General features: G+C 65.2%; 2 protein-coding genes across 4 annotated transcripts; both read right to left on the reverse strand.

The window, feature by feature from the left end:
* Positions 1–18: 18 nt before the first annotated feature.
* CEP131 (centrosomal protein 131) lies at positions 19–14,736 on the reverse strand. 3 transcript variants are annotated; one of them, XM_053911656.1, is made up of 26 exons: positions 14,542–14,736; positions 12,468–12,669; positions 11,731–11,840; positions 11,173–11,287; positions 10,771–10,898; positions 8,961–9,071; positions 8,376–8,531; positions 7,184–7,301; positions 6,687–6,803; positions 6,370–6,529; positions 6,139–6,212; positions 5,579–5,761; positions 5,077–5,253; positions 4,854–4,979; positions 4,586–4,711; positions 3,644–3,760; positions 3,345–3,447; positions 3,027–3,228; positions 2,775–2,882; positions 2,581–2,698; positions 2,289–2,363; positions 1,448–1,590; positions 1,175–1,352; positions 926–1,089; positions 264–324; positions 19–193 (listed from the first exon to the last, which is right to left on the reverse strand). In XM_053911656.1, exons 2-26 carry the CDS (start codon positions 12,651–12,653, stop codon positions 119–121), a joined length of 3,231 nt encoding a protein of 1,076 aa, XP_053767631.1. In that variant the 5' UTR covers positions 12,654–12,669; positions 14,542–14,736; the 3' UTR covers positions 19–118. The 3 variants fall into 3 exon arrangements, with proteins under 3 accessions (XP_053767631.1, XP_053767633.1, XP_053767632.1); XM_053911657.1 differs by lacking the exons at positions 19–193; positions 264–324; positions 926–1,089 and having other exon boundaries at positions 1,216–1,352; positions 1,448–1,606; XM_053911658.2 differs by lacking the exons at positions 10,771–10,898; positions 11,173–11,287; positions 11,731–11,840; positions 12,468–12,669; positions 14,542–14,736 and adding an exon at positions 9,224–9,712.
* Positions 14,737–16,136: 1,400 nt separating this feature from the next.
* On the reverse strand, positions 16,137–24,925 carry TEPSIN (TEPSIN adaptor related protein complex 4 accessory protein). Its single transcript, XM_053911777.1, has 13 exons — positions 24,847–24,925; positions 23,170–23,242; positions 22,849–22,940; positions 22,614–22,707; positions 21,139–21,206; positions 20,945–21,023; positions 20,778–20,849; positions 20,054–20,245; positions 19,321–19,495; positions 19,119–19,232; positions 18,926–19,004; positions 18,623–18,757; positions 16,137–17,705 (listed from the first exon to the last, which is right to left on the reverse strand). The coding sequence occupies exons 1-13, from the start codon at positions 24,892–24,894 to the stop codon at positions 17,157–17,159; spliced, it is 1,770 nt and encodes a 589-aa protein (XP_053767752.1). The 5' UTR covers positions 24,895–24,925; the 3' UTR covers positions 16,137–17,156.
* Between the last annotated feature and the right edge of the window lie 87 nt (positions 24,926–25,012).

Here is a 25,012-nt window from a genome sequence, read left to right on the forward strand (position 1 = left end):
AGACAAGCAGGGGACACACAGTGCGAAGAAACAGCACTTTACTTCCAAATGCAGCCACGGTGCCCTCTGCGCAGGGCGGGGCCCTGGCGGAGGAGGAGGGAAGGCGAGGGCGGCAGGGTCACTTGGCGCTCCGCAGTGGCCGCCTGCGCTGCTCCAGCAGCTCCTCTAGGTGGTCGGCCCGCTTCACCGCGGCCTGCAACACGCCCCACCTCAGTCAGGCCGGGCCGCCCCCACCCTGGGCCACCGGCCACCACAGGACCCACCTCATGCTGTTTCCGAAGGCTGCTCACGGCCTCCTCCTTCCTTGCCAGGGCTGCCTTCACCCTGTGGGACACGGGGGGCGAGGGGGGCGAGGTGGTTTGGGGGGTCTGCAGCCCCTGGTGCAGGATAGCCTCCACCCTGACACCAGAGGGTCAGCTGAGCGATCCCCCCATGTCCTGGCCTGCGGACCGCAGGCACTGGGCTGCCTGTAGGGGTTGGTGGCAGGAGCATGCCGCCTGCAGAGACTCCGCACACATCAGAGCTCAGAGTGGGGGCCCCGACAGAAGCCCCAGGAAGGGCAAGAAGTCCCCACTCCACCTCTCCAAGCAGCTGTGGGGAGCAGACAGGCCTAGGGAGAACTGTGAGGCCCTGTGGGTGTGGGGGGTCCCCCCTTGTCTGTGCAGCACCCACCTCACCCAGGCCGGGGACCAGGGACTGTCCCTCTGGAGACCCACGCAGGGTGCCTGCCTGGCCCAGCCCCCGGGGTGACTGGTGCTCAGACAGCTGGCTTCCTCCCAGGCCCTGGGGCCGAGGACCGCAGGGGCACTCGACGGCAGAAGGGAGGGCCAGCGGTGCTAGCCTCGGTCAGCCAGAGCTCCTCCCGTCAGCAGCTGCAGCACCCCCCACCCTGCCCCACTCCCGAGGATGCGCACCCAGCACCCACCTCCCGTGCACGTCCTCCAGCTCCACCTGCTTCTCCCGCCTCAGCTGCTCCAGCTCAGCCCGGACCTGCCGGTTTTCCTCCTCAGAGGCTGCCAGCCGGTCAGCAAACTCCTGGCGGAGCACCCGGGCTAGGTCGCTCCTCTCGCCAGCCAGCTGCTCGTTCACCTGGGCGGCACCGACGGCGTGAGACTGTGGCGGGTGAAGGGCTGGGGCCCAGGGCCCAGCTGGCCGCCCGCTCCTGCCGGCTCACCGCCTTCACCGCAGCCAGGGCCTTGTCCTTCTGCCGCACCAGGCCCTGCAGGCATGCGGCCTCCCCCTCAGCCTCCGCCAACCGCCCCTTCAGCTCTGCAAACTGGCCCCGCAGCTGCCGCTCCGCCTGCCCCAGCTCCTTGAGCTCCGCCTCGTACTTGTCGCGGACGCGCTTGACCCTGGCAAGGGGGAGGCGTGGGGTCAGGGGCAGCCCCGCAGCTCTGAGCCCACGGGCCAGGCTCACCGTCACAGCGCCAGTGGGGCCAGGCCTCACCGGCTCTCAGCAGCCCTCTCGCTCTCCTCCCTGGCCCGCGTCATGTCGGCCTCCAGCCGGCGGACGACCAGCTCGATGTCCTTGTCCCGGTCCTTCCGGATCTCCTCCTTCAGCTCCCGCTCCCGGTTTAGCAGCCACACTTCCTGGAGGGGAGGCGCCCTGAGTGCCAGGGACGCGGCTAAGGTGGCGGGACACGGCCCCTGGTTGGGCCAGGGACGATCTGTGGGGACGGAGGGGCCTCGGCCAGCCCCAGGCCCTGTCAGTGCTCCGGGGAGGGGACCACGTCCTGTCACTTGGGCCCCAGTGCGGGACAGCAGAGGCCCCATCCTGGTGCTGAGGGCTCTGGGGCACCCCTTCCCCCTGTGGGAGCCTCAGTGGGTGGCCTCGCAGAGGAGGGTGTGCACTGGGTCTCCAGAAACTCCCAGCAAGCTGGACGTGCCCTTTGACCCAGCCAGCCCCAACTCAGTGACCCCTCGGTTCACAGGCATGGGAGCAGCACCCGTGGCCACTCTGCCACCACTGAGTCTGTCACCAGGCCAAACGGCCAGTAGCATGTCCCTCAGCTGGCCCGGTGTGGTAACTTCAGGAGCTGGTGTCCAGGAGGAGGGCGGGGGGGCGGGTGCTCTCCTCCACGGTCACCTAGGACCTGCCGCAGCCCAGGGCCCTGAGGGGAAAGGCTGAGGCAGCACTCAGTAGAGCTCAGAATGAACCACCAGCCTGAGCAACCAAACCAAGAACCCGGAGCCAAGCCCATGGGCAGACCCCAGCAGCAGAGCCACCTGCCACCTGGGTGCTGGGTTGGGGAGCAGGAGGAAATGGCTGGTCCCCCCGTCGTGCCCACCTCCTTCCGGGCGCAGCTGGCCTGCCACATCTGCCGCTCTACCTCCAGCTGGTCCTTGAGGGCCTGTAACTCCACCTGGGGGCAGTGACGCAGTGAGGGTGGCCTGGCTGGTGGCCGACCCCCAAACCCTGCAGCTGAGCCAAGTGAGGGTCTGTGGGGAGTGGCCTCCCCCATGAGCCTGGGTTCACCAGTGCTCCCGTCAGCCGCCCCAGATAGCCTTCCCCTGTGTCCCCAGAACGGAATCCCCCCCGGCCCCCCGAGCCCACAGGGACAGGGGGACCAGGAAGCAGACCTGGTGCCGGTGCTCCAGCTCCTCCCGGCCCTTCTCAAACTCAGCCCTCAGGGCGAGGCCCCGGGCAGAGCTGCTCTCCTCCAGCTGCTGCCGCAGCTCCTCCAGCTCAGCCCGCTGCCTACGGACACCCAGAGGTCAGTGTGAGGGGTGGCGGGGGGCTGCAGTGGGAAGCAGGCAGCCCCACCCCCCCGCACCTGGCAGCCTGCCGGCCCAGCCGCTCCTTCTCCTCCGCCACCTCGCTGTAGAGCCTCCTGCGCAGCTGCTGCAGGTCTCGCTGCTCCTGTTCCAGCTGCTGCTCGAAGCTGTGGAGTAAGGGCCTGCTGGGGGTACATCTGGATCCTGAACCCTCTCCAGGGTCCCCGGCGTCACTCTGGGGTCAGGCCACATCCCAACTCTACTCGAGCCTTGACCATGTCCCAGGGAGGCCGCCAGGCCAGGACGCCTACCGTCGCTGGGCTCGCTCACGCTCCTGCTGGGCCAGTGCCTCCTTCTCCTGCTCCAGCTGCTCCCTAAGCGCCTCGGCCTGGTGCCCATAGCGCTGGGCGGCCCGCTCGTCCGCCTGAAGCAGCTCCTCTGCATGCAGGCTCCGAAGCTTCTTCACCTCCTGCTTGTGCTTGGCGATCAGCTTCTGGATCTCGGGCTCCAGGCCTGGGTGGGGACAGGGCACTGCAGCGACCCCTGACCTCTGACCTCGTTAGGCCCAGAGGCCAGGGGACTGCACCACCCAAGGCCAGCTTGCACCAGCACCCTGAGCGGCCACACACCCCTAACGGTGATCTCCTTGATCCTCCGGGTCTTCTCGCTCACCCACTTTTCCCTGCGCGCCTTCTCGGTGGCGCTCATCAGCTCTCGGAGTTTCTTGATCTCCTGCAATCAAGCACGAGGCAGAGGCACAGTAGGAGACCGAAGGCCCGCCCGCCACCTCCCAGGTTTCCGCATGAGGGCTCTCCAGGTGGCCTTGGGCGGTCCTGTCACAAGCCCAGGACCCATGCTCCGCTCTGAGGCCAGGGAAGGAGGCCCTGTTCAAGGAGGGAGGGGTGGGGTGCAGGGGGAAAGGGCTCACCAGCTCATGTTGCTCCCGCATCTGAACCTCCCTGTCTTTGCGCCGCTGGTCCCCCTGCTTCAGCTCGGCCACCACGGCCTCACACTTGTCCCCCAGGTTCTTCTTGTCTTCGATCAGCTGCAATCGGGGCACGAGGTGAGCCCCCCCCCCCCGTGATGCCTGACACCTGCACCTCCCCCTGCCTGCGGGGCCAGCACGCTGACTGAGCCCCTCAGTCCCCTCCCACCCGGGGCTGGGAGGGCTGCCTGCATGTGGCCAGGGCTGCAGCTGCCCCCGACCATCCTGCCCCTCCTCCGTGGCGTGGCTGGTGCCCGCAGAGCCTGGATGAAGATGTCTGGGGACGGTGGCCATGGCTACGAGCTCTCTGTACTGGGGCTGTGTCAGGTTTGCCCTGGGAAAGGGGTCCCTCTGTTGTCCTCATCACCCAGCCTGCGAGAAGGGCCTACATGGCCTCCCAGGGACTCCATGCAGACCTTCAGTTTGGACACACCTATGACTTCCAAACAGAGGGTCCCCAATGGCCATTTGAGGCCACTTGGGTCCTCTGGGCTCCCTCCTCCCCTCACAGACCCCAGGCCAAGCATTCTGTCCAGAACAGGACCTGGAAGAGGTGGGGCTGAGCAGACGGGCAGCCGCCCAGGACCCGACACCCCAGAAAGCACAGGACACCTCCCACCGACTGGTCCTCTGAGGACCCTGGCTGTGGGGGGACCACCAAATGGGGCTAAGGAGACTTGGACCAGCCTGCTGCGTGGTGGACACCTCATCCCCATGGGAAGACACTGCCCGCTTTAGAGAAAAGAGGGAAACGCCCAGCCAGAAGGCCACGGGTCGAGGAGCCTCCTGGAGGCCCGAGCTGGACTGCGCTGGTCCTGTCCCTCTCCCTGAGCCCAGGAGCCCAGACTCCCCTGCCCTGGTGCCCTGCTTCCTGGGCACCGTCACCTGGTCAATGAAGGTCAGGTGCCGCTGGATGGCGGCCTCGTAGTGCTCCCTCTGCTGCCGCAGCTGCCGGCCCAGCTCCTTCTCCGTCTCCTGCACCCTCCGGATGGTGAGGTCCCGTTGCTGTGCCTGGGAGTGGGGGGAGGGGACCCAGAGGACGAGGACTGCTCGGGGGTGGCACTGGCAGAGCACGTTCCAACGGGAGGCCTAGGACAGGGACGGTGACAGCCCCGTGGCAGGCCCCCGGGTGGTGACGGGGCAGCGGCGTTACCAGCGCCCGTTGCAGCAGCGCCACGGCCTGCTTCTTCTCCTCCACCTCCAGCCTCAGCCGCATCACGGATGCGCTCACCTCGGACGCAGACTCCAGGCGCCCCAGGCCCTCCTCCAGCACAAGCCCCTGAAGTCGCAGGGGGTGGGGGGTGGGGGGGGGTCAGGCAGGCCTGGTCCCTGGGGAAGGCCTGCCCCCACCCCCCGCCGGGTCCCTGCCCCCACACCTGGGGGGCTGCGGCCGGCCGGCCTTGCCCTGACTCCTCCATCTCTTCCAGAAAGCTCATAATGCTCCGCAGCTTGGCCTCCGAGAGCAGCGTCCCATCCTCAGGGGGCCCGGCAGAGGCGCTGAGCTTCCCAAACTTCTCCAGGTTGTCTGCTGTCAGGGAGCTGGCGGCGTCTTCCTGCAGGGGAAGCACCGCATGGGGGCAGGCATCAGGTGGTGAGTCCTCGGGACAGGCGCAGGGCAGGGCAGGGGAAGGCAGCTGGGCCCCGTCTGGAGGGCAGGGCCTCTTGGGCTACTCAGACCCTCGTAGGGTAGAGACGGTGCCACCACAGCCTGGGTCACTTTGAGGGTCCCTCACCTCAGTAAGCCACTGGGCGACTGGGGGCCCAGCCAGCCCTCCTCTGAGCCCCTAGGAAAGCAGGAAGGGGCCCCTGGGTTTTCCTCAGCCCCGCGGGGCCGGCACCAGGGCCCGGGCCTGGGGGAAGGGAGGGCCCTGCGGTCACCTCGTCAGTCCAGGCGTATCTGTCCTTGTGATAGGCCCTGGGGCGGGGCAGCGGCTCTGGTTCCTCCTCCAGCAGCTTCAGGGTGTCCAGCAGCTCATCCAGGGTCGACCTGCACTTGGCCCTGGTCCTGGCTGGGCCCATGGTCTCCAGAGCTTTACCAGCTGTGTCCTGGGAGCCGGCATCCTGCAGCAAACGGGTAGACAGGCGAAGCTGGAGAGGCCATAGGAGGCCAACACCACCCGAGGACCAGGGGGGTGAGGCTGGGCACCAACAGGGCCCCATGGACCGGGTGTGCCCAGATTGAGGGGGGTGTGTCAGGGCTGGACCTCCTCATCCTGGTGTCCTTGCTGTCACTTAACCTCTGAGCTTCCAGCTTTCTCTAGGGGCGTGGGCACAGATGTCCCAGGGCATCTGTGACAACCCAACAGGACCCCAGAGCCAACCACAGGACCCCATCCCTGCGGTAGAGAAGCAAGTCCCGCCCGGGAAGCCTTTCCTGCTCCGAGGGACCCCACCACTGTGGAGGGGCAGGGACAGGGCAGGAAGGGCTGTGACCGAACCTGCGGCGTGTCCTCTGGGAACTGCCGGGGCTCCGGGGAGGAGTAGGGGACAGGCTGGCAGGGGTCCTCCGGGCCTGCAGGACAGAACGCAGCGTCGGCCCACCCCGGCGTCACCCGCCCGCAGAAGCCCGCGGAAGAGGCCCGGCATGGGCAGGGGGCGCAGGGGAGACCTGAGCTCTGCTCTGTGCGCCTCCAGAGCGCGTGGGGCCGCCTCCCGCTGTCCCGGCTCACCAGTGTTGTTGGCCTTGGGGGTCCCAGGGGTCTGGACCCCATGGTCTCCCAGCTGCAGGGGTTGCTCTGGGGCCATCCGAGGCGCCCCCATCTCCCAGGTCCCCTTCAGTAGCCCAAGCTCGGCCTCGCCTGACCTCTGGGCTCGCTTCTGTCGCAGCTCCTATGGGGGCACCCCGAGCAGTTGCACCCATGGGACACTGGGGCCCCTCGTCCACCCCAGCTGAGCTGCCCGGGGCCCAGTGTCCAGGGGTCCTCTGGGGACACACTCTCAGGCATACTGGGCACTGGGCTCCCATGAGGCCCGTGTCCCCTGGCACCTGAATGGCTGCCTGTCTGGCTTGGCATGCCTTCTCCTCCCGGGCCTTCTTCCTGGCCGCCTCCTTCTGTTGGTGCAGGTCCAGCAGGTTCCCCGCCCCCAGCCGCCGCCGCTGCCCCTGGGGAGGTGGGGTTGCAGATCCAGACATGGGTTTCCACAGCACCCCCACGCACCCCCCAACCTGTCACTTCTCTGCCTCACAGAGCAAGCCCCCTCCTGACAGCTCCTTCGGGCGGGGAGATGGTTCTGCATCTCGGAGCAGGGGCCCCCAAACCAGAGCCGCACGCGGGCCTCTCAGCCAAGGCGGACCAGCTGCCACTTCCCGACACCCAGGCCCTCCTGACTGAGCAGCTCAGGGCAGGGAGGAGGGTAGGCCCCTGATGGGGCATGGACAGCGGGCTGTTCTAGCTTCGATCCTATGGTCCCAGAAACCCCGCTGCACACAGGTGAGCTCTGGGTTGTCACTTCCTGGAGTGTGGCTCATACAGCCACACTCACCTCTGGCTTGGACGCCAGCAAGGGCTCCAGGCTGGTGGCTCGGGCTCCACGCCGCTGTGCTTGGTGCCGGTACCAGCGCTGGATGGTGATGGCAGCCTGGTTCACCTGGTGGATAAACCTGTCCAGAGAGCAGACTCAGCACCTGAGGAGCCAGGCGGCTGTCAGCCTCTGCAGGTCCCAGGAGGGCCCAGCACGGCAGAGACCGCTGGCTCTACTTGCAGGTGGCCAGCCCCAGCCCACAGACTCCACCCACGACCTCCCGCAAGTGGAAACTGCCCGAGCAAGGCCTGCAGGTGCGGAGGGCAGGCACTCCGCCCAGACGACAGGGCGTACAAGGCCACACGCTGCTCTGCGCTCCAGTCACAGAGCATTCCAGAGAAGACAAAGCCGTCGCGACGGGCGTGGCGGCCCTGGTCAGGTCCAGGAGATGCTGGGTGAGGGCTGTGAGTGGCCCGGGGTGAGGGACGTGCCACGTCTCGCTGTACTGCATCTGCAGACGTAGCCGCACGCGTGCCAGCGCTCGCCACGCTGCACAGCTGAAGCGTGCACTCTGCCGGATGTCAGCCACACTCAGCAAAGCTGGGGGACACGCTCGAGGGGCCCTCTCCCAGGGGGCCTTGCTGAGGGGTGGGCAGGGGGGCGCACAGCTCCTGACCTCGCCTGGCTCCTCCTCCCGATGTGTGCCACCAGGGCCTGGCCCCATGCTCCAAGGGCACTGCACGCGGTGCCTGCCCAGCCAGGCACAGGTTCTCAACGTGATGTCACAGACCTGGGGCCACAGCAGAAGGTCCCACCACACCCCGAGTCCCTGGGGCAGCCCCAGGGTGCTTTTTAGCTCCATGTTTCTTTGCACTTAAGGTGTAATTGAGGTTTAGTGAAGTGTGACCCATGCACCACATCTGTCTGGGCTGAGTGCGCGGCTCAGAGATCTTCAGCAGGGACCCAGAGTGTGTGTGGCCAGGCGAGGGAGATGCTGCTACAACCAACGTGTCCCCCAACCGGGAGCTGTCCCACAGCCGGCTCAGGAACCGTGGCTGTGCCCTGTCCCTGGACCTGCCTTTCCTAGACGTTTCGGGTGAATGGACTCAGACAGCGTGTGGTCTTTTCAGCCCTCGTCTCATAAGCAATTATTAAGTGAGAATTTCCATCAACAGAGCCTCACGCTCCCTGCCCATCCCCTGCCTGCAGTCACCTCTCCGCCTCCTCCTCTGTCACTTCCCTCCGTCTGAGCAGGCTCTCAGGGGCCCCTGTGTTGTTCTGGGCCACAGGCTTGCTGCCGGTCAAGTTCTTCTGTGGCTTTCCAGAGCCGCTGCCCCCGCCCTCATCGGAGGCCGCCTTGATGAGATTGCTGGGGGAGGCAGAGACAGAAAGGCTCACCCGCCCGGCCTGGCCCACTCTGCCCATGGGCACGGTCGCTGCCTCGGGCCTGCACCCACTCCCACTTGCCGGTCTGTCCCCCACGCGCACGTCTGGTGGCACCCACAGCTCATTTAAAGAGCAAACAGGTCTCAAGAGTCACAGGACCCCAGAGCTGGAAGGTGCGTCAGGAAACCCCATGGCCGTCCCTGACTGAGCGCATGGGGCTAACCTACACTCGGCCGAGGCCCATCGAGACTCAGGGAGACTGTGGCTTCTTCAGCAGGACCCCAGGTTGGGCCACCAGGCCCTGTCCGAGTCCCCACACTGGGGCCACAAGAATGGCGGTGGCAGCCCCGGGGGCCCAGGCCCGGGCAGGCATCCTCACATGCACACACCCGGGCCGGAGCCGGGCCCTTACTTGAGGGAGGGAGCCGTGTGGTTGGAGCTCTTGGGGGGCGCGGCGTCTGTGGGGGCGTAGCGGTTGTGCACCATGGTGGTGACGCAGTTGCCCACGGCTGCCTTGTTGCTCCTGCCAGAGAGACGGGGGCGGCCTCAGGCTCAGGCAGGTGGATGACAGGTTCCCGAGTCACACTCAGTGGGGCCCCGCACAGCCACCTCGCCCAACACTGGGACCTTCCTGAGACCCAGGAAAGCTCCCCCGGGACGTTCTGCCAAGCTGACCTGAGCCGTGAGCCGTAGCCCCCAAGGCTGCCCAAGCCTAGGCGGGAGGACAGTCACAGGTTGCTGTTGGAGGACAGACCCGTGCAGGCCAGGTATGTGTGAGGCCAGGCAGCTGCAGGTGGGGGCAGGACATGGGGACACCGGCTCTCCCAAAGGAGCCCCTGAACCTGGTCCTCCCTCCCCAAGACACTCCCCTCCCCCAGCAGCAGGTGAGGGGCGGGCTGTGCGGGTGCAGCTGCGGTCTCCAGCAGGGTGGAGGGCCGGGCTTCAGAGTTCTGCAGTCAGATCCAGGACAAGCGCCCGGCACCAGACAGCCAAGCAGAGAGAGGAAGGGGTCATTTCAAGCGAAAGACAGACTAGCGCGTGCCCTGGACACCTTCAGTCTTCCCGCTCTGGAGCTACGCACCCCCCCCATGCCCTGAGGACGAGGGTCGGGGCGCAGGAGGGTAAGCACCCCGTCCCCAGTCCCACAGCGAATGAAATGCAGCATCAGAACTCAGACCATGGGGACACACAGCCCTGGTGACGCCAACCCGGGCCTGACCCCCCACACCCCCGCCAGGATTTGGGTGCCCTGTGGGCTGGGGGGCGGGCGTGCGAGAGCGGGCCCACCTTCCACAGAGTGCGCCTGAGACTGAACGACTGCCAACAGCGGCAGCACACGAGTGTCCGGATGACGTTCTCCAGGGAACGCTACGCTACTTTGCAAGTGGCTGCTTCTGGAAGCAGGGCTGGGTGCTGCTGGGAGGAGCAGTCTGCAGGGCCGGTGGGCTTTCCAGCTGTGTGTGGGTGTGAGTGTGGGTGTGGGTGTGTCACTCTGACAGATTCCGAGCTCCGACTCGAGTTCTGGCATCAATAGCCAGAGTCCCCCGTGCCGACTCTGGGTGAGGACAATGGGGCACCTCTCGCAGATGCCCCATGATGGACAGCAGCTCCAGGCAGCCGGGGAGGTTCCTCGTCCCTCCAACCTGTCCCCACTGCGGCCGAGAGCCAGGAGGACAAGCCTTCCTTGCAGCCCTGGGCAGCTGTTCGGAACCCGGTTTCTCCTGGGGCTTCTCCAGGGCCCCTGCCGATCCCATCAACTCCTGGCCACCAGCTCCATGGCCGAGGCCCATCTGCTGACCCTCTCCTGACCCCACTTGGCCACACTCTGGACATGCTCTGTCCTGTCAGGTCACAGCACACAGGCCTGAGAAGTGACTGACGCGGCTGGAGGATGGCCGGCTCCCAGCGGGTAGCGCACAGATGGAGCCCGAGGGGACGCACACCCCCCTCCTAAGATGTGCAGGCTAAGCCTCAACCAAGAGTCCCCAGTGTGCTTGACAAGGCCACGTGCACAAGCACTGTCTTGGACCGACCTCTGCAGGAGCGAACCCCCCTGCAGTGGGCCTGGCAGGCTCCCCCAGGCTGGCGTGGACCCCAGGGTGCAGGATGCCCCCAGGAAACCCCTTCTTGGGGCTCTCAGGAGAGAGAGCCCATCACTCACTCACTCAACTCATTCATTCACTCGAGACAAAGCGTCTGCCCCGCGCCCACGACGGAAGCACCTGTTGTTGGCGGTGAAGCTGGGCGCCAGCATAGTGGCATGCTCTCTTTTCCATGGGCCCGCCGGTGCGTCCAGGGTGCTGGGACTCCGGGCCCCAGGTGGCAAGGTGAAGGCCCTGGGCTGCTCGTCCTGCCCGTGGACACAGACACAGCCTAAGCCTGTGACCTGCCATGTGCTCACTGACCTGAGTCCCCTGCCCCCACAGCCTCACCCACAAACTGGGCAATGGGATGGCCAGGGGGAGGAAGTTTCTGCTCCTCCCCAGTTGTGACGTTGTGGTCAAAGCTGGCACAACCCGTCCCCCCCCAACCCCCCAACACCTGCCCCGCAGGGGCAGCAAAACAAAGAAGGCCAGGTGTCCCTCCCTCAGGGGCAGCCAGACCAGACTCGGCCCAGCTCTCACCAGGACGCTCCCTGTGTCCCCCTTCTCGCCGGGAGCTTTGCTCGGACTGGCCGGCCTCTTTTTCCCACTGGGGCTGCCCTCAGTGAGCGTCAGGGAGTCGGGGGGCTCCGCCGGCCTGTGAGAGGACAGCAGGCAGGCAGGGACAGTGGGTCGAGGCAGGTTCCAGGAATGCAAATGATGTAGGGACGGCTTGTGACAGGGTGGGAGGGCCCAGGTCACCAGCCGGCATTCTGTTTCCGAGCCTGGAGCTCAAAACAATGTTTCTCAGTCCTGATCTACCAGCCGACCGCCCCTGGAAGAGGGAGGCCCCACCCCGTGGCCTCCCTGACACCCCAGGAAAAGCACAGCAAGGACAGAGGGGGAGGAGGAGGCCGGGGGCGTGGGCCTAGAGGCCCACACTCCACTGGCAGACACAACAGGTCAAGACTCGGCCTGCCCGCCCTGCCCGGCACTGGCCCTGAGTAAAGGCGACCTCAGGCCCCACTGTCCAGCCAGTGCCCACACCGGTGGGGGCGGCAGAAGGGCTGATGCAGGCAGGACAGGAGCAGACGGAGTTACCTGAAGGGGTCAGTCCGCGCGCGCCCAGCTTGTGGCTGGTGCACCTGTGTCGTGCTGTTAGACCTGCGAAGGTTGTTGGTGGCCCTGGGGCCCCCGGGCCCTGCGGCCTCCTGCAAAGAGGAGGTGACTGCCAGCGCGGGGGAAAGGTTCTGGGCACCTACCCGCCCCTTCAGTACTGGACCACGCAGGACAGATTCAGAGAGGGGAGGTGGGTGTGGGGAAAACGGGGACAGCCGGCATGCCTGGGGCCGTGGGCGAGGCCTCCACCAGCCTTCCTTCCTGGAAAGAAGTGGGAGCCCCTCACCCCTGGCTGGCAGTGGGTCCAAGAGCGGCTGCATGACACCGGGGCTGCAGCAAAATCCATGCGTTTTCACAGTCGCTCCCTAGCCCGCAGGCCAGCCCGCCAGGCTCCGCCTGCGCACCAGGAGCCCGCCCCCTTCCCCGCAGGCAACCCCATCTCTGGAGGGTTCAAACAGACCCAAATGCTGGTGGAGCAGGAGAGAGAGAGAGCTTGGCTGGCTGAGTCTAGCTTCTGCCTTGGGCCAACTGAGTCTGGCCTTGAGCTCTGTTACTTAAGTCCCTGGTCCTCCCTGCCCCCCGGACGGCCATGGGATGGAGGTAAGGTGCCTGCTGCGGGGTGGAGTGTTCCCCGAAGTCACGGGCCACCCTAATGGCAAATCCCCAGGAGGCGGGAGACCTGGAGACCCCGGACGGACGCCGCCAGCCCAAGCACTCACCAGCGTCTTCCTCCTCGGCTCACGGCCTGCGGCCACAGAGATGGAGCGGACGATGGGCTTGGCAGCTGAGGCGCTGTTGGGGCGCCGGGACACGGGCGGGGGGAGCCCTGTCAGACGGAGATCCAAGCCTTCCAGGCTGCCCTTGTGGGGGCCGGGGGCGCCGCTGAGGGCCCGGGAGCCTTTCATGGTGGACAAGTGCGCCCTGAGCAGGCAAGAGGAGGCGCGGTGAGGCCTTCTGCCGGCCGGGGTCCCACGCCCACCACCTCCGCCAGGCCTCAGGGGCCGCAGGGCGCCTGGCCTGCCTGCCGCCAAGCGCCCTGAGAAGCCTGTGGTCTCCCCCAAAACACAAGGCTGCCATCAGCAGGACTGCTGTGACTGGATGACCTCTCCCTGGAGGGGTCCCGCCTGACAGTGGCCCGGCAGGCAGTTCTGGGCGTGGGCCGACGCCCCACTTACACCCAGAGACTCACCAACTGTCTGAGCTTCGCTCTCCACATTTGCGAAGTGGACATTGAGAAAGTGCCGCCTCCTAGGACTGTCACCAGGAGGCCGACACGTGGTGTGACGTTCTAACCAGGATCTGGACTGATTAACGCTGCCCGACCCGGGTCCCCGGACTTCTGTGGCCATAGGACTCCCTCCGTTTCCTCGGAATCCACCGCACACCTCGAGCTTCTGGGACCCGGCACCCGCTCTCGCTTCCCGCTTCCCTCCCACCCCGCCAGCACGCCACACACCGGGTCCCCCTTGCTGGCCCTTCCTCCTCCATCTACCCTCTCGTCTGGCGGCCCGTCCGCCCCTCTGTCCCCTAACTCCCGACTCAGATCGCCACCCCTGCCCCAGCACCTCAGACCCGAGAAGCCAAAACAGACTCCCGACTTCCCCCTCCAGCTGCCCCCGCCCAGTGGGCGTTTTCGTCAAGGGCTCAGGCCAGCTGCACCCTGACACCTTCCCGCTCACCTCCACACCTGCCCCCTGCCCCCCAGACGCTGCTCTCTCCCCCTCCGTCCTCTCTTGCCACAAGCCCAGCCTGAGTTCCCGTCAGTGACCCCGGACAACTGCAGTAACCTCTCCCCACACACGGCCAGAGCTGACCTTTCTGAACGGGGCCTCAGGTCTCCCCACAGAACCGCTGAAAAGCCGCCCATGGGTCCCGAGGCACAAAGCATGGAGCCCAAACGCCCTCAGGTCTGACCCTGCTCACTCAGGGGCCTCCTCACCGTCACCCCCCGCCCTCGCCCTCCGCTCAGCCACACCAGCCTTCCTTCTGCGTGGGGGCAGGGGCTCTGGCAGTCCGCCAGTCCAGGGCGAGCCCTGCACCTGCTGGCCCCTTCCCAGGGGGCTGCCTTCACTCAGAGAGCCGCCGGTCCGGTCCCCATCACTCTTCGTTCCCTCATCCTGCTTTTTTTCTTCACCTGGCAACCTGGCCACCGGGCCCCACGGGTTGGTCTGTGCACTGTCTGTCCCTCCTCGCAAGAGTGGAAGCCCCACGAGGACTGGACCATATGGCCGAGCGCCTGGCCCGCGGCAGGCGCTCAGCAACGGAGTGGGCGAGCCGCACCACACGAGAAACGCCCACGGGGGAAAGGGCGCAGTCCTCCGGGCCACCGGCTCCCTGGAGGGCCAGCACGCACACGCCCGTCCTCACCGCGGTCAGTGCACGGCCCGTGGCCGAGTTGGGCGCCGGCTGTCCCTCCCATTCCCCAGACTCGGGACTCGGGCAGCGTATCCGGCTGTGGGGGTAAAACTTATCACCCCCTCTCCCGGACCCCGCGGCCCCGTCCCAGCCACGCAGCAGCGCGCGCGGGGCTCAGGGCAGTAAACACAGCCTCTCCCTGGAAACGCCAGGGCCAGACCGCCCTGCATATGAAGGTCCTTCTGCTGAAGGACCCCGGGGACGGGCTGCCCCAGGGCCGCTCCACACCTCCCCGCCGTTTGGCTCCTGGGGATGGACCTGCGGCCGCACACCGGGCCCCCCCCTCGCTCTCCTGGGGAAGCCGAGAGACGAGCCGGGCGCGGGCCAAAGCCGCTGCTTCCCTACGCTGGGGCCTCTTCACCAGCACGTGCCCCTCACCTGCGCGAGCCGGGCGGGGGGCGCCGGGCCTGCGCGTCCAGAGATGAGGGGTGAGCGGGGTCCGTCCAGTAGCGGCGCGTGGAGCCCAGGCCTCGGGCGATCACCTCGCGCTCACGGCCCCGGCGCCGGCTCCGAGGCCCAGGTGACGACGCCGCCGCCAAACGGTCAGGCGCGAGGAGGTAGCTAGCAACCAACAGCAACCCGCCTGGCACGTCCTCCTCTGTCCGTCACGGAGATCCGCCTTTCCTGCCCGCGCCGCTTCCGGATTGGCTCTCCAGCTGGCCGCTCCAGCCGCCGAGGGAGTTCATTGGGCCGCTCGGCTGTCTTTCGGGAAGTTCAAGCATGGGAGGAGCCGTGCAGACTGAGGGCCGCGGCAGCGGCAGCCTGAGGATTGGTCAGGGACGGAGGGGGCGGAGCCCGAGCTGGAAGGTGGAGAAGAGGGGCGGGGCGCGGGGACTCGGAGGTTGAGCAGTTTCAGCACCCCCGGCAACCACACCGTCCCCAGGTTCCCAAGCAACCTCGGAAATTTCTATATTTCTAGCATGCTGAGTTTTTTCATAAGTAAATGTTGACTTTTGTCTCTTGCTTTTTCTGCATCGATGTGTTAGTATGGTGAGTTACACTGACTTTCAGATGTTAAACCAGGCTTCCGTACCCAGGATGAATTCCACCTACCGTGATGTAGTACCCTTTTAATACATTGCTAGATTCGTTTCGCTAATATTTTGTTCAGGGTTTTTTCCTCTGTGTTCACAAAGGGTATTGGTCTGTAGTTATCTCTGGGCCCAAATACACATGGAACATTCCTCGAGACAGCATAGTCTAGGCAGTAAGACAAACTTCAACAACAGTTTGACATTTTTAACAACGAAGTGTGAGTCATACAAGATGCCATCTCACTATACCAATTAGTTAACAACAGGGAAAACCCTGGACAAAAAGGAAGTCACTGGGAAAATCACGAAGTATTCTGAACTGAATAAAAATGAACGAGCTCATGGGCGGCAGCCACAGCAGCACAGAGGAAAACCTAGCACGTTAAAATGCTTATGTTGGAAAAGAATAAACACCTCAAATCATCACCTAAGCTCCTACCCTAAAGAACTAGGAAAAGAAAAAGCTCCCGCCACATGGAAGGTAAGAGCAGAAATCAGTGGTGCAGAAAACATAAAAGCTGTAGAAAAATAAAACCAGAACTTAGTTCTTTGAAAAGATCCATGATGTTAATAAACTTCTCATCAGACTAGCCAAGAAAAAGAGGAAAAATTGTCCATAGCAGAAACTACACATCCTACAGAAATTAAAAGGACAATTTGACAACTTTTACCATACGGACTGATTTCTTAAAAGATACAAGTTACTGAAACTCAAGAAGAAATGAATAATCCAAATAGTCTGTATCTACTCAAGAAACTGAATTTGTTAAAAATACTGCAACTAAGAAAACCATAGAACCAGAGTTCTACTGGGGAGGGCTTTGAAACATTTGAAGGAGAAATAGTGCCTGTCCCTAATTTGAGAAAAGAAGTCCTATGAGTGTGCCCCTAACACTGTGACATTAACACACACACACGTGGGAAAGCACACACCAAGTGTAGCTTTGGGAGACGGCAGGATTTATTCAGGAAGAGGGAGGAGCTTGGCTGCCAAGCCCCCGGCACAGCCTGCTGCACGCAGTGGGTCCCTACGGAGGGAGCTGCCACGGGTCACCCCAGGAGCTGGCCCTGGGCTGGCCCCACCCCACCCATCCAGACCTGAGGCCCACTCTGCAGAGGGGGTTCCTGAGCTCAAAACCAAAGATTTAGGCAGTGGCCCAAAATCCCCACAAAACTCTGGGTTTCCATGTTCCCCAGGGCAAGGCAGGCTGGGGCTTCCTCCAGGGACCTCGAGGGCTTGCTGCCTGCCTGCCCACGGCCACAGAGATCCAAGGCCGAACAGCCAGTCTCTGGGGGATGCGGACTGAGGTAGCCCTAGGGCCTTCCCATCTTGGTCCCCACCCAGACAGGCGGCAGCACTGCAAGTGCCAACCTGAGCTCCTGTGCGGATGGGCCAGCCCCTGGCCTCCAACACATCCCCCCAGGGGGGAGCTCAGGGCCAGTCTGTGCTCTGCGAGTTCCAGGCAGCTCAGGGCGCGTTGGTCTCCAAGCTCGATCACCACGCCTCCCCTCCTGTCCTGTCCTCCAGGGAGGCCACGGGGTTCCCTGTGTCCCTCTGAGGGACCTGACAGTGTTTGCAGACGGGCTGTGCGCCCAGGTCGTCCGACCAGCAGCCCAGGGTACGCTGGCCACCAGTCTGAACAGGAGCTGAGCTCCTGATCTTGCCTAAAACCGGCCAAGCTCGGTGTGTCCTGCCCTCCCTGTGAGCTGTCCCCCTGCCGCCACGCCCCCAAGGGGCAGTCATGGCTCTGGCCAGCCTGTGGGCTCCTGCTTGCGTTCCAGGGCGGCGCGTCCACGCTGAGCTCCCCAGGCTGGGCGGCTCCCTGCACCCAGGCGTTGGAGTTGAGGGAAAGGCCGACTGCAGACTCCCAGGGCTGAGCACAGAGGGACACAGTAGAATCACGGGGTCCTGGGAATCACAGGACAAGGACACCCCACGTGCGGCCCAGGCCCATGAGGTCACGAGTTTAAGAACGCAAACGCTGACACCTCTGAGCCGGGACACTCTGGGGCTGCCACCCTCTGCGACAGCGCCCAAGGGGGGTGGGGGGGCTCCTCCTCAGCGGTCCCTGCCTCCACCAGGTGGGGACAGGCTACCAGCTCCATGCCAGCAAACAAGGAGTTGTGGCTGTCACTGGCCACTGGGCTCCAAAGGCAGCTGCTGGGGCCTGGGCCGAGCTCTGGTCCTCCATGTGGGGTGTTCATGTGTGCTGGGCCCTGCTCAGATCTGGCCTCCTGGTCTTCAGAACCTGCCAGTCTGGTCTCAACCTCCATGGTGTCCCCCAGGGCTGGGAGGGGGGACTCATCCAGGGGAGGAGGGGCTGGGGGGGCCTTGGGGGACAACAGGGTTGAAGTCAGAGGCTGGAGAAACGCCTGGCCACCTGCGAAAGGCACAGCATCAGTCAGCAGGTCCGACGGGCCTACACAGGGGGTTTCGGGGCCGGGCTCAAACAGGGGCCTCTGCGCAGGGCAGTGCTGTCGGCAGGAGGCTTCAAAATGCCTCAGGATCTGGACGGTGGGAGAAGAGGGGGCCTGGTGAGGCATGGAGGGCACCCCCTCCCCAGCGTCCTGCTCCTCCTCAAGGCTGCAGCCCAGGACAGGGCCAGTGAGGGGCAGGGCTTGACCCCGGTTCGCTCCCGGGCAGCCTCCTGGCTGCCAGCCCTCCAACCGGAGGGCCACAACAGGCCACACCGTGGGTGCTGGCACCTGCCAGCACGCTGCCCTCCCACCTGCTGACACGTGAGCAGTCTCCCCGCCGTCCACCCTGCAGCATGACCAGAAGAGGTGGCCTCAGAGGGAACAGATGAGCCTCCACCCTCATCCTTCAGGAACACCCGTGAGGCCCACTCCTGCGCGCAGCCTCACTGCTGCCTGAACGAAAAGTAACTTAGGGACTGGCGACTATGGGTCCCAACTTTCAGTGACCACACAAGAAAGGGGCAGAAGCTGAGGGACGCCAACGGGCAATGGAGGTGTAGGGCCTGGCTGCGGGGAGAGGGTCCAGGCGGCCTCCCCACAACCCAGGCATGAGCAGGAAGGGCCGGGCGGACGGAACAGCTTCTGCCTCAAGGAGCTGTGGGTCTGGGAGTCATGCACAGCCCCGGGAACCGTGTGTGACACAAGGTGGGAAAGAGCAGAAAAACCCATCCAAGCAGTCAAGGAGGACTTCCTGTAGGAAGCTGCGTGTGAGCTGAACCCTGTGGGAGAGGAAGTGGCCTGCAGGGCACAGCTGCTGGGCAGTAGGGTGGGAGAGCTCGGGCAGGGGCAGGCCCAGGACAGGAAGAGTCCGGCGATTCCGGAGAGCCCCAAGGGCACAGCCGCCCAGGGCATTAAGTAAGGGCAGAGGTGAGAGGGGCTTGTCTGGAAAAGACCGGAGGGATGGGGTGTCCCTGCACCCACTCCTCTGGGCCCCAGCTGCTGCCCACCTTGGCGGCCTTGTTGGTCACAGGCCCGGGGCAGCCTGCACTGAGCTTCTGCAGGTGCGGCCGGGCGAGGAGCAGGATGTGCTCCTGAGGGAGCAGGTCTGTGCGCCCCAGCGAGGTGATGGCGCCCAGGGCTCTCTGTGGGCCAATGGGGACAGGGTCAGCAGGTTCCACCCCAGAAGGCCGGAGCCCCCAGTGTCCCCTGGGGACCCCACTGGAACCCTGGGCTCCCTCCCTCCCACCCATCTCCCAGGGCGGCCCTGGGCAGAAGGCCACCATGGCCGCCCACGCTCCGGCTGCCCTCACCATCTGCACGAGCTCACTGGTTCCGGCCAGGCAGCGGGTCAGCAGCTCCAGCACAGCCTCGCAGTTGAGCAGCCCACACCTGTGGGAAGAGGGCACCTGGGCAGGGTGGGCAGCTAGGGCCATTCCCTCCATGGTCGGGGGTGGGGGGAGGGGGCGGAGGGCAGGTGGGGGCGGGGTGCCGGCCGGGGCTCACTCTTTGAGGAAGCGCTGTGCCTCCTCTTGGCTCAAGAAGGCGCGTGGCCCCTGTGTCACCATCTGGACCAGCCTCAGCTCCTGCTGGCAGTCACTCAGGGTCATGGCCTCGACCCTGTCAGGGCACAGCAGATCAGGGCAGATGGAAGGCCCTTCCAGACTGTACCTCTGCTCGGGGGGGTCCTGGAGAGGTGTTTGCTCACCTCTCAGCCAGGTCACTGGGTGCCCGGCTGGCTCCTGAGGGGCTGTCGCTGCCTGACTGACTGCCCGAGTCCGAGGCCTTGCTCCGGCCACTCTCCTGGGAAGAGCTCTGAGAGCCAGGGCAGCCGCCCTTCTCATCCCAGCCCCCACCAGCCTGTCCAGGCCGGTGTCTCACAGCTGGAAGGCACAGTGACTGCAGGTGAGACCCAGGGGCCTCAGACTGGCCTCACACTGGCCTCCTGGGACCCCTGGACTGGGGGACCCAGGAAGAACCGAGGTGGATGACTGGGTCCCAAGATGCGGACAAGGGGGCCACCTGGGCTCCAGCTCCAGAAACAGGACAAGCAGTCAGGACAGAGCTGGCGCAGCCTCATGCCGGGGTCAGGGTGGAGCTGCCAGCCCTGTCTCTGGGGAGCAGGGACCTGCGGGAGCTCCTCCCTCCCCACCCCAGGGCCGTCCACACGGAGCAGCTGGCAGAGAGTCCGGACACAATGTTGGGCGAAGGGGCAGCGCCGGTCTGCACAAAGCCGCCACCGAGGCCACAGGGCCATGCGTGGCACAGAGGACTGGATCTGCAGGGCTGGCTGCCCACTTCCCCCTCCCCTGCCTGGAGCTAGAGCCTGGGCCCTTCCTAGTGGAAGGGCCTGGTCACGCACTCCACCGGCCTCAGCCAGGGACAGGAAGGAGCCCCGGGAAGAGGAAAGCCAGACCCCAAGGGAAGAGCCTCCCTGATACCTCGGGCCCCCAGGAGCGCGTTCCCAGGATTGGGCTGGCCGTGGCTGGCTGAAGGTGGCACAGCAGGCTGGTAGGCATCACCCCGTGGCAGAAGCCCCTGGGTGCCGGGGCTCTCGGGCCCGGGGCGTACGGCATTGGCCACCACCTCTGCAGCCCTCTGGATGGTGGAGAGGAAGGCTTCTCCCGCAGAGCCTGTGCCAGAGGGACAGGGAGATGGCCCAGCCCCAGTTCTGTCCCCCTACGTCCCCCCAAGGTGTGAGGGCCACGGCTGCTCCTTGCTCAGGGCTCAGGGTACCAGCTGTAGTAACAGAGCAGAGGCCTCGTGGCGGGAACCAGGGCCCTTCTGGAAGCTTCCCACGAGCTCCCCTTCAGTGTACTTGCAGGCCCGATGGGGCTCACAGCCAAGCCTTGTCCGCCTTAGACCATGGGGCCTCCTGATGACTCACCCTCTGTGGCCACTTGAGGACACCTCGCGGCCAACCAGGGCCAGGGCTCTCCCCCGGGAGCGTGCTGCGGGGGGACAGCGCCACCCTCGAGGCAGACCCACTCCGTCAGTCAGGGGTCCCACAGCCAGGCTGGAGCCCAGAGCTGTGGCCACATGGTCAGCGCCACAGCCGGACTCGGCCCGGGCCTCGCACGTGCTCCCAGCGGATGGGCGGCTGAGTCTGCGTGTCACCGCTCGCCACGCCAGCCCCCACCCCGCCCGGGGCCCACACGCACTCACCGGCATGGCCCTGGTCCTTGCTGTAGCCAAAGCCCTGGAGGGCGCTCAGGGGCCTGGACTGGGCGCCCATGCCTATGGGGGGATGGGGTCACTCTGCTGCCTGGGAGGAGCGAGCCACGGCTCCCTGACCCACAAAACCCTATGCAGGGCTGGACCAGGCTGCTTACCTGCAGGAGGCAGGGCCCTGGGAGGCTGGGAGGGAGGAGGAGGGGCCGGGGTGTCCGAGAACAAGGTGCTCCCCAAGTCCTAGACCCGAGGGGGAGTGCTCAGTGCAGCCACAGGCCCGGCTGCGCCCCACCCCTGGGGGCCACACACGGGCTCTGGTCCCACAGCAAGAGCACAGCTAGAGTCCCGGGCTCACCTGGGCGGCCACCCGCACTTTCTGGTATAAGCTGTTCCCGTGGAGCGGATCCGGCGGCCCCGTGAACACTGTAGGGCAGGGCAGGGAGGGCAGGGTCACTTCGCAGTCCCGGTGCCTAAATCCCTGGTACAACGTCCCTTCCCAGTCCAAGTCCCCGCCGTACCCCCAAGCCCTGGGAGGCCCCATGTCCCAGAGCACCTCTGCTCCTTGGACAAAGCCCAGAGAGCCCCAGAACCCCTCCTCCAGCACTCCCCACCCACGCTGCAGCCCCTTGGCCCACCGCCCACGCCTGCAGCAGCCAGACCTCCAGAATGTCACCATGGGGACACCCCACCCCACTACCATCTGCTACCTAACTGCTCTTTCAACCTGCTCCGTCCAGAGATGACAGGAACAGGGTCTTGTCCAACTCAAAACCCTCCAGTGGTTCCCAGGGACTTGAGGCTAAAGCCGAATAACCCCACAGTCCTTGTCTCAGGCTGGAAGGCCCCCCAGGGCCCCGCCTCAGCTGGACTGGCCAGCTGCTGTGCAGGGCACTGCAGGAGCCCCTGCTGCTGCAGAGGCCTCGCTCGGCCGTACCCCTGCAGACTGAGTGTGAGAGGGCACCCCGTCTCCTCCTCACCAACACTCCTCACTCCCCGCCCGCGGGTGCCAGCTTCACCCAGGCAGCTCTCCATCTGCAGACGGCGGCCCCTGTGCCCCACCGAGGCTGCCACCAGAAGCTGAGCCAGCAAGTGGATGGTGAGCACCTCCCTGCTATCCCAGCGTAGCTCCCACCTTCCCCACAGGGCCCAAGACTCAAGCTGCAGGGGACCAGCCACCAGGCAGCAGGCTCTCAGCCCGTCCTGTGCATGAGTATGGCCATCCACTCTGCGTGTCCCTCCCACCCCCAATGACAGCGACAGACCCACACAAACCCCTCTGGGCACCGTCACCCTGGCAGCTACATTCACCACACATGGACCACAGGGGACAGCTTGAGAGATTTGGGTGCCAGCAGAGACCCACAGCCGGCTGTGGGTCTCCAAGAAGCAAGGGGGGTTGAGAGCAAAGGCTTATTGTGCTCCTTCTATCTCAGGCCCCGGGGTGCTGCCCTGGGCAGGAGACAGCCCCGGGCAGGGGAAGGCTGTGCGCTCCAGGAGCGGCTACTGTGTGTGGGCCGGGCCCTGGGGTGGACAGGCAGGAAGGTCGCCACACAGGTCCAGCAGGGCCCAGACAGACACAGTTGTTGGCAGCAGCACAGCGAGCATGGCAGACTGTGGAAGGCCCTGAAGGACTCAGAGCAGGGACACAGCTTGGGGATGCTGGAGGAGAGGGCCCCACGGGCAGGGAGAGGCAGATGCTGGTGCCAGGGGGCCCAGAGCAGAGCACGGGTGAGGGTGGTCCAGGAGGTGGGGGCTGCGCTGGACTAGGGGACTCTGGCTGAGACCTGCTCCGGCTCCCCCCCCCCAGGACCACCCCCTTCAGGGCTGCACCTGCAGCCTCCTGGATGAAGGCAGGGTTGCGCTTCAGGATGAGCAGGAAGGAGGAAGAGCCGTGACTGCACAGATGGAGCATGATCTTCAGCACCTGCGGGGACAGGCTCGTGGGGCAGCGCCAGGCCCAGGGGGCACCCCCGGCTGCCTCCCCCCACTCCCACCTCACCACCCACGGACATGAACTCAGGCCCTGACCAGACGCCGGGGTGGGGGGGCTGGCTCCCAGCCTCACCTTGAGCTTCACGCGGCCAGAGCCACTGTGCAGACGGCTCAGGAGGTACTCCAGCAGGCACTGGCTGCTGCCTGGGGACTCGTGGGAGATTTCTGGGAGGTGCTCAGGTTAGGGAAGGAGTGGCTGGCCCTGGCCTTCCCATCACCGACCCCCTCAGGTCACCCTCCCAACCTAGGCCATGGTTTCAGGAGCGTCAGCTCCCAGGGCGTCCTGGGCCCCATGTCATCAGTCATGTGGCCTTCAGACCCACCCACACCTGGGTACTCTGGCAAAGAGCTATGGACCCCCAGAATCAAGGCCCAGGGGGTGCAGGAAGGATACTGGCAATCTCCTCGAACAGGTAGCCCGGGCACGGCACATCATCATCCGACGTCCCCTTCAGGAGGACTGGGAGCTGAAAGGCAGTGAGAGCCCTGCCCATGAGTGGCCACTGTGCCCAGGGGTGAGCCACAGCCACCAAAGGGGCCAGCTGTCCCTGAGGGACTGTTGGAGTCCTAGCTCTTGGGGCTCCTGTTTCCACGCCGCCTGGTCAGGGACACTGGAGAGGATAGCAATGGCCCTGCACGCTACAGGGAGCTGGCAGCAGCCTTCCTACTGGAAGGTCATGGTGACGAGCCACCCTGCTTTAGTCAGGATGTAACGCGGCCCACGGCCTCTGTGCTAACAGACGGACGAGACGTCAAGGGTCCTGTGCCACACCTGCCTGTCAGCTGGCCAAAACAACAAAGCAGGGCGTGAGCCCTTTTCCCACCCAGGGGGCCGGGAAGGGCCCACCTTTCTGGAGCACCAGCCGGCAACATGACATAGTCCCTGAGCCTGACCCCCCCCCTACAGCCCAACTTGTGGGAACAGACCCCACAGCCGTAAGCCACTGGAGGACAACTGTGCATCTGTGTGTGTGTTTGTGAGCACAATGCAACCGTACTCACGTTACCCGCTAGCTCGTTACCCTGAGAATGAAAACCAGAACCCTCATTTCTGAGTGAGCCTCGGCGGGAGACAGGACACAAGGCCTTGGGGACACTCAGAACAAGGCGGGCCACAGCCTGCAGTTTGAATGGCAGCTGTGTAGTGTCACAACGTGTGCCTGATTGTCACACAAGGCTGTGTGCACGCACCAGGGACACCACCTGTCCACCAAGACCCAAGGGGGAGCTGGAGTCTGGGAACCCTAGAACCCTCAGCAGGTCCGGAAGGAACCCTCCTGCTGAGAACTGGCGGGGCTGCTAGCAGTGTGGGCAAGGCTCGCCCCCTAAAACGCCCCCTGAGAGAGCTCCGAGCTCCAGGAGAACTGTTGTGCACTCTGGCCAACACCACCTGGCCACAGGCTCCCCTCCCTCTCCTGGAGCATTTTACTGGAAAGGGCTCACAATGGTCAACACGGATCTCCTACAACTCCAGAGACCATTCTTCAACACGTAACCATTGGGTAGGCAGCTCCTGAGGGGCGGGAGGACCCTGACGTGGGTGCATGGCAGCTGGCAGACACAGCCGGCCTGGTGGCACTCTCAGGCCCAGCCCCTTACTATTTCAGGGAGCCCCACTCTCCCCTCATTCTCCTCTCCGGGCGTCCCCAGGGCCGCGACTGTTTCCCTGGCTTCCCAGATTGGTGCCCGGCTGTGTTCATGGTGAACACGGTTCGCTACGGTTCTTTTTCTGCGAAGCTGCTTTAAGCTGGGGGAGAAAACAGAAATCAGCGCCCCCAGCTCTGTTCCTGCTCTGGTTATGTTCAGAGACCTGGCTGTCCCCGGTGGACCTGACGCAGCGATGTCCAAACCCGCCACCGCCGCGTACACGGGGTGGGGTCCTCCAGCCTTCGCAGGGAGCGAAGGAGGAGAAGCTGGGAGGATCAAAGGGAGTCGGAGGGGGACGCAGAGTCCGGGAGGACCGGAGCGCGGTGACCCCGGCCGGGCCGAGAGGGGCTCGGGAGGCGGACGGCTATGGCCCAGGGCGAGACGGGGGAGGCGGCGCGCAGCAGGGTTGGGCGCCCGCACTCACCCGGTGCAGAAAGTTCAAACGATCCCGCAGCAGCGGCGTAGCCGCCATGATGCCGGTCACCTTCCGGCCCCGCCCCGCTTCCGCCAGGCCCCAGGTCCTTCCAATCACCGCGTGTGTCTGGCCCCGCTGGCCAATCGCTAGTGTGGGGCGGTCCCTGAGGACAACT

Source organism: Desmodus rotundus, chromosome 9 (genome assembly GCF_022682495.2).
Source record: "Desmodus rotundus isolate HL8 chromosome 9, HLdesRot8A.1, whole genome shotgun sequence".
In the NCBI taxonomy this organism is placed as follows: Eukaryota; Metazoa; Chordata; class Mammalia; order Chiroptera; family Phyllostomidae; genus Desmodus; species Desmodus rotundus.

Coding starts and splice junctions, on each gene's coding strand:
- CEP131 (XM_053911656.1), bottom strand. CDS start 12,653: ATGAAAGGCTCCCGGGCCCTCAGCGGCGCCCCCGGCCCCCACAAGGGC. Junction 2,699..2,774: donor CTGGGCCGGCAGGCTGCCAG/GTGCGGGGGGGT, acceptor GGGTGTCCGTAG/GCAGCGGGCTGAGCTGGAGG. Junction 1,591..2,288: donor CCAGCTGCGCCCGGAAGGAG/GTGGGCACGACG, acceptor CCTCCCCTCCAG/GAAGTGTGGCTGCTAAACCG.
- TEPSIN (XM_053911777.1), bottom strand. CDS start 24,894: ATGGCGGCTACGCCGCTGCTGCGGGATCGTTTGAACTTTCTGCACCGG. Junction 23,243..24,846: donor GTTTGAACTTTCTGCACCGG/GTGAGTGCGGGC, acceptor ACTGCCTTTCAG/CTCCCAGTCCTCCTGAAGGG. Junction 19,496..20,053: donor CGCGCTCCTGGGGGCCCGAG/GTATCAGGGAGG, acceptor TGTGCCTTCCAG/CTGTGAGACACCGGCCTGGA.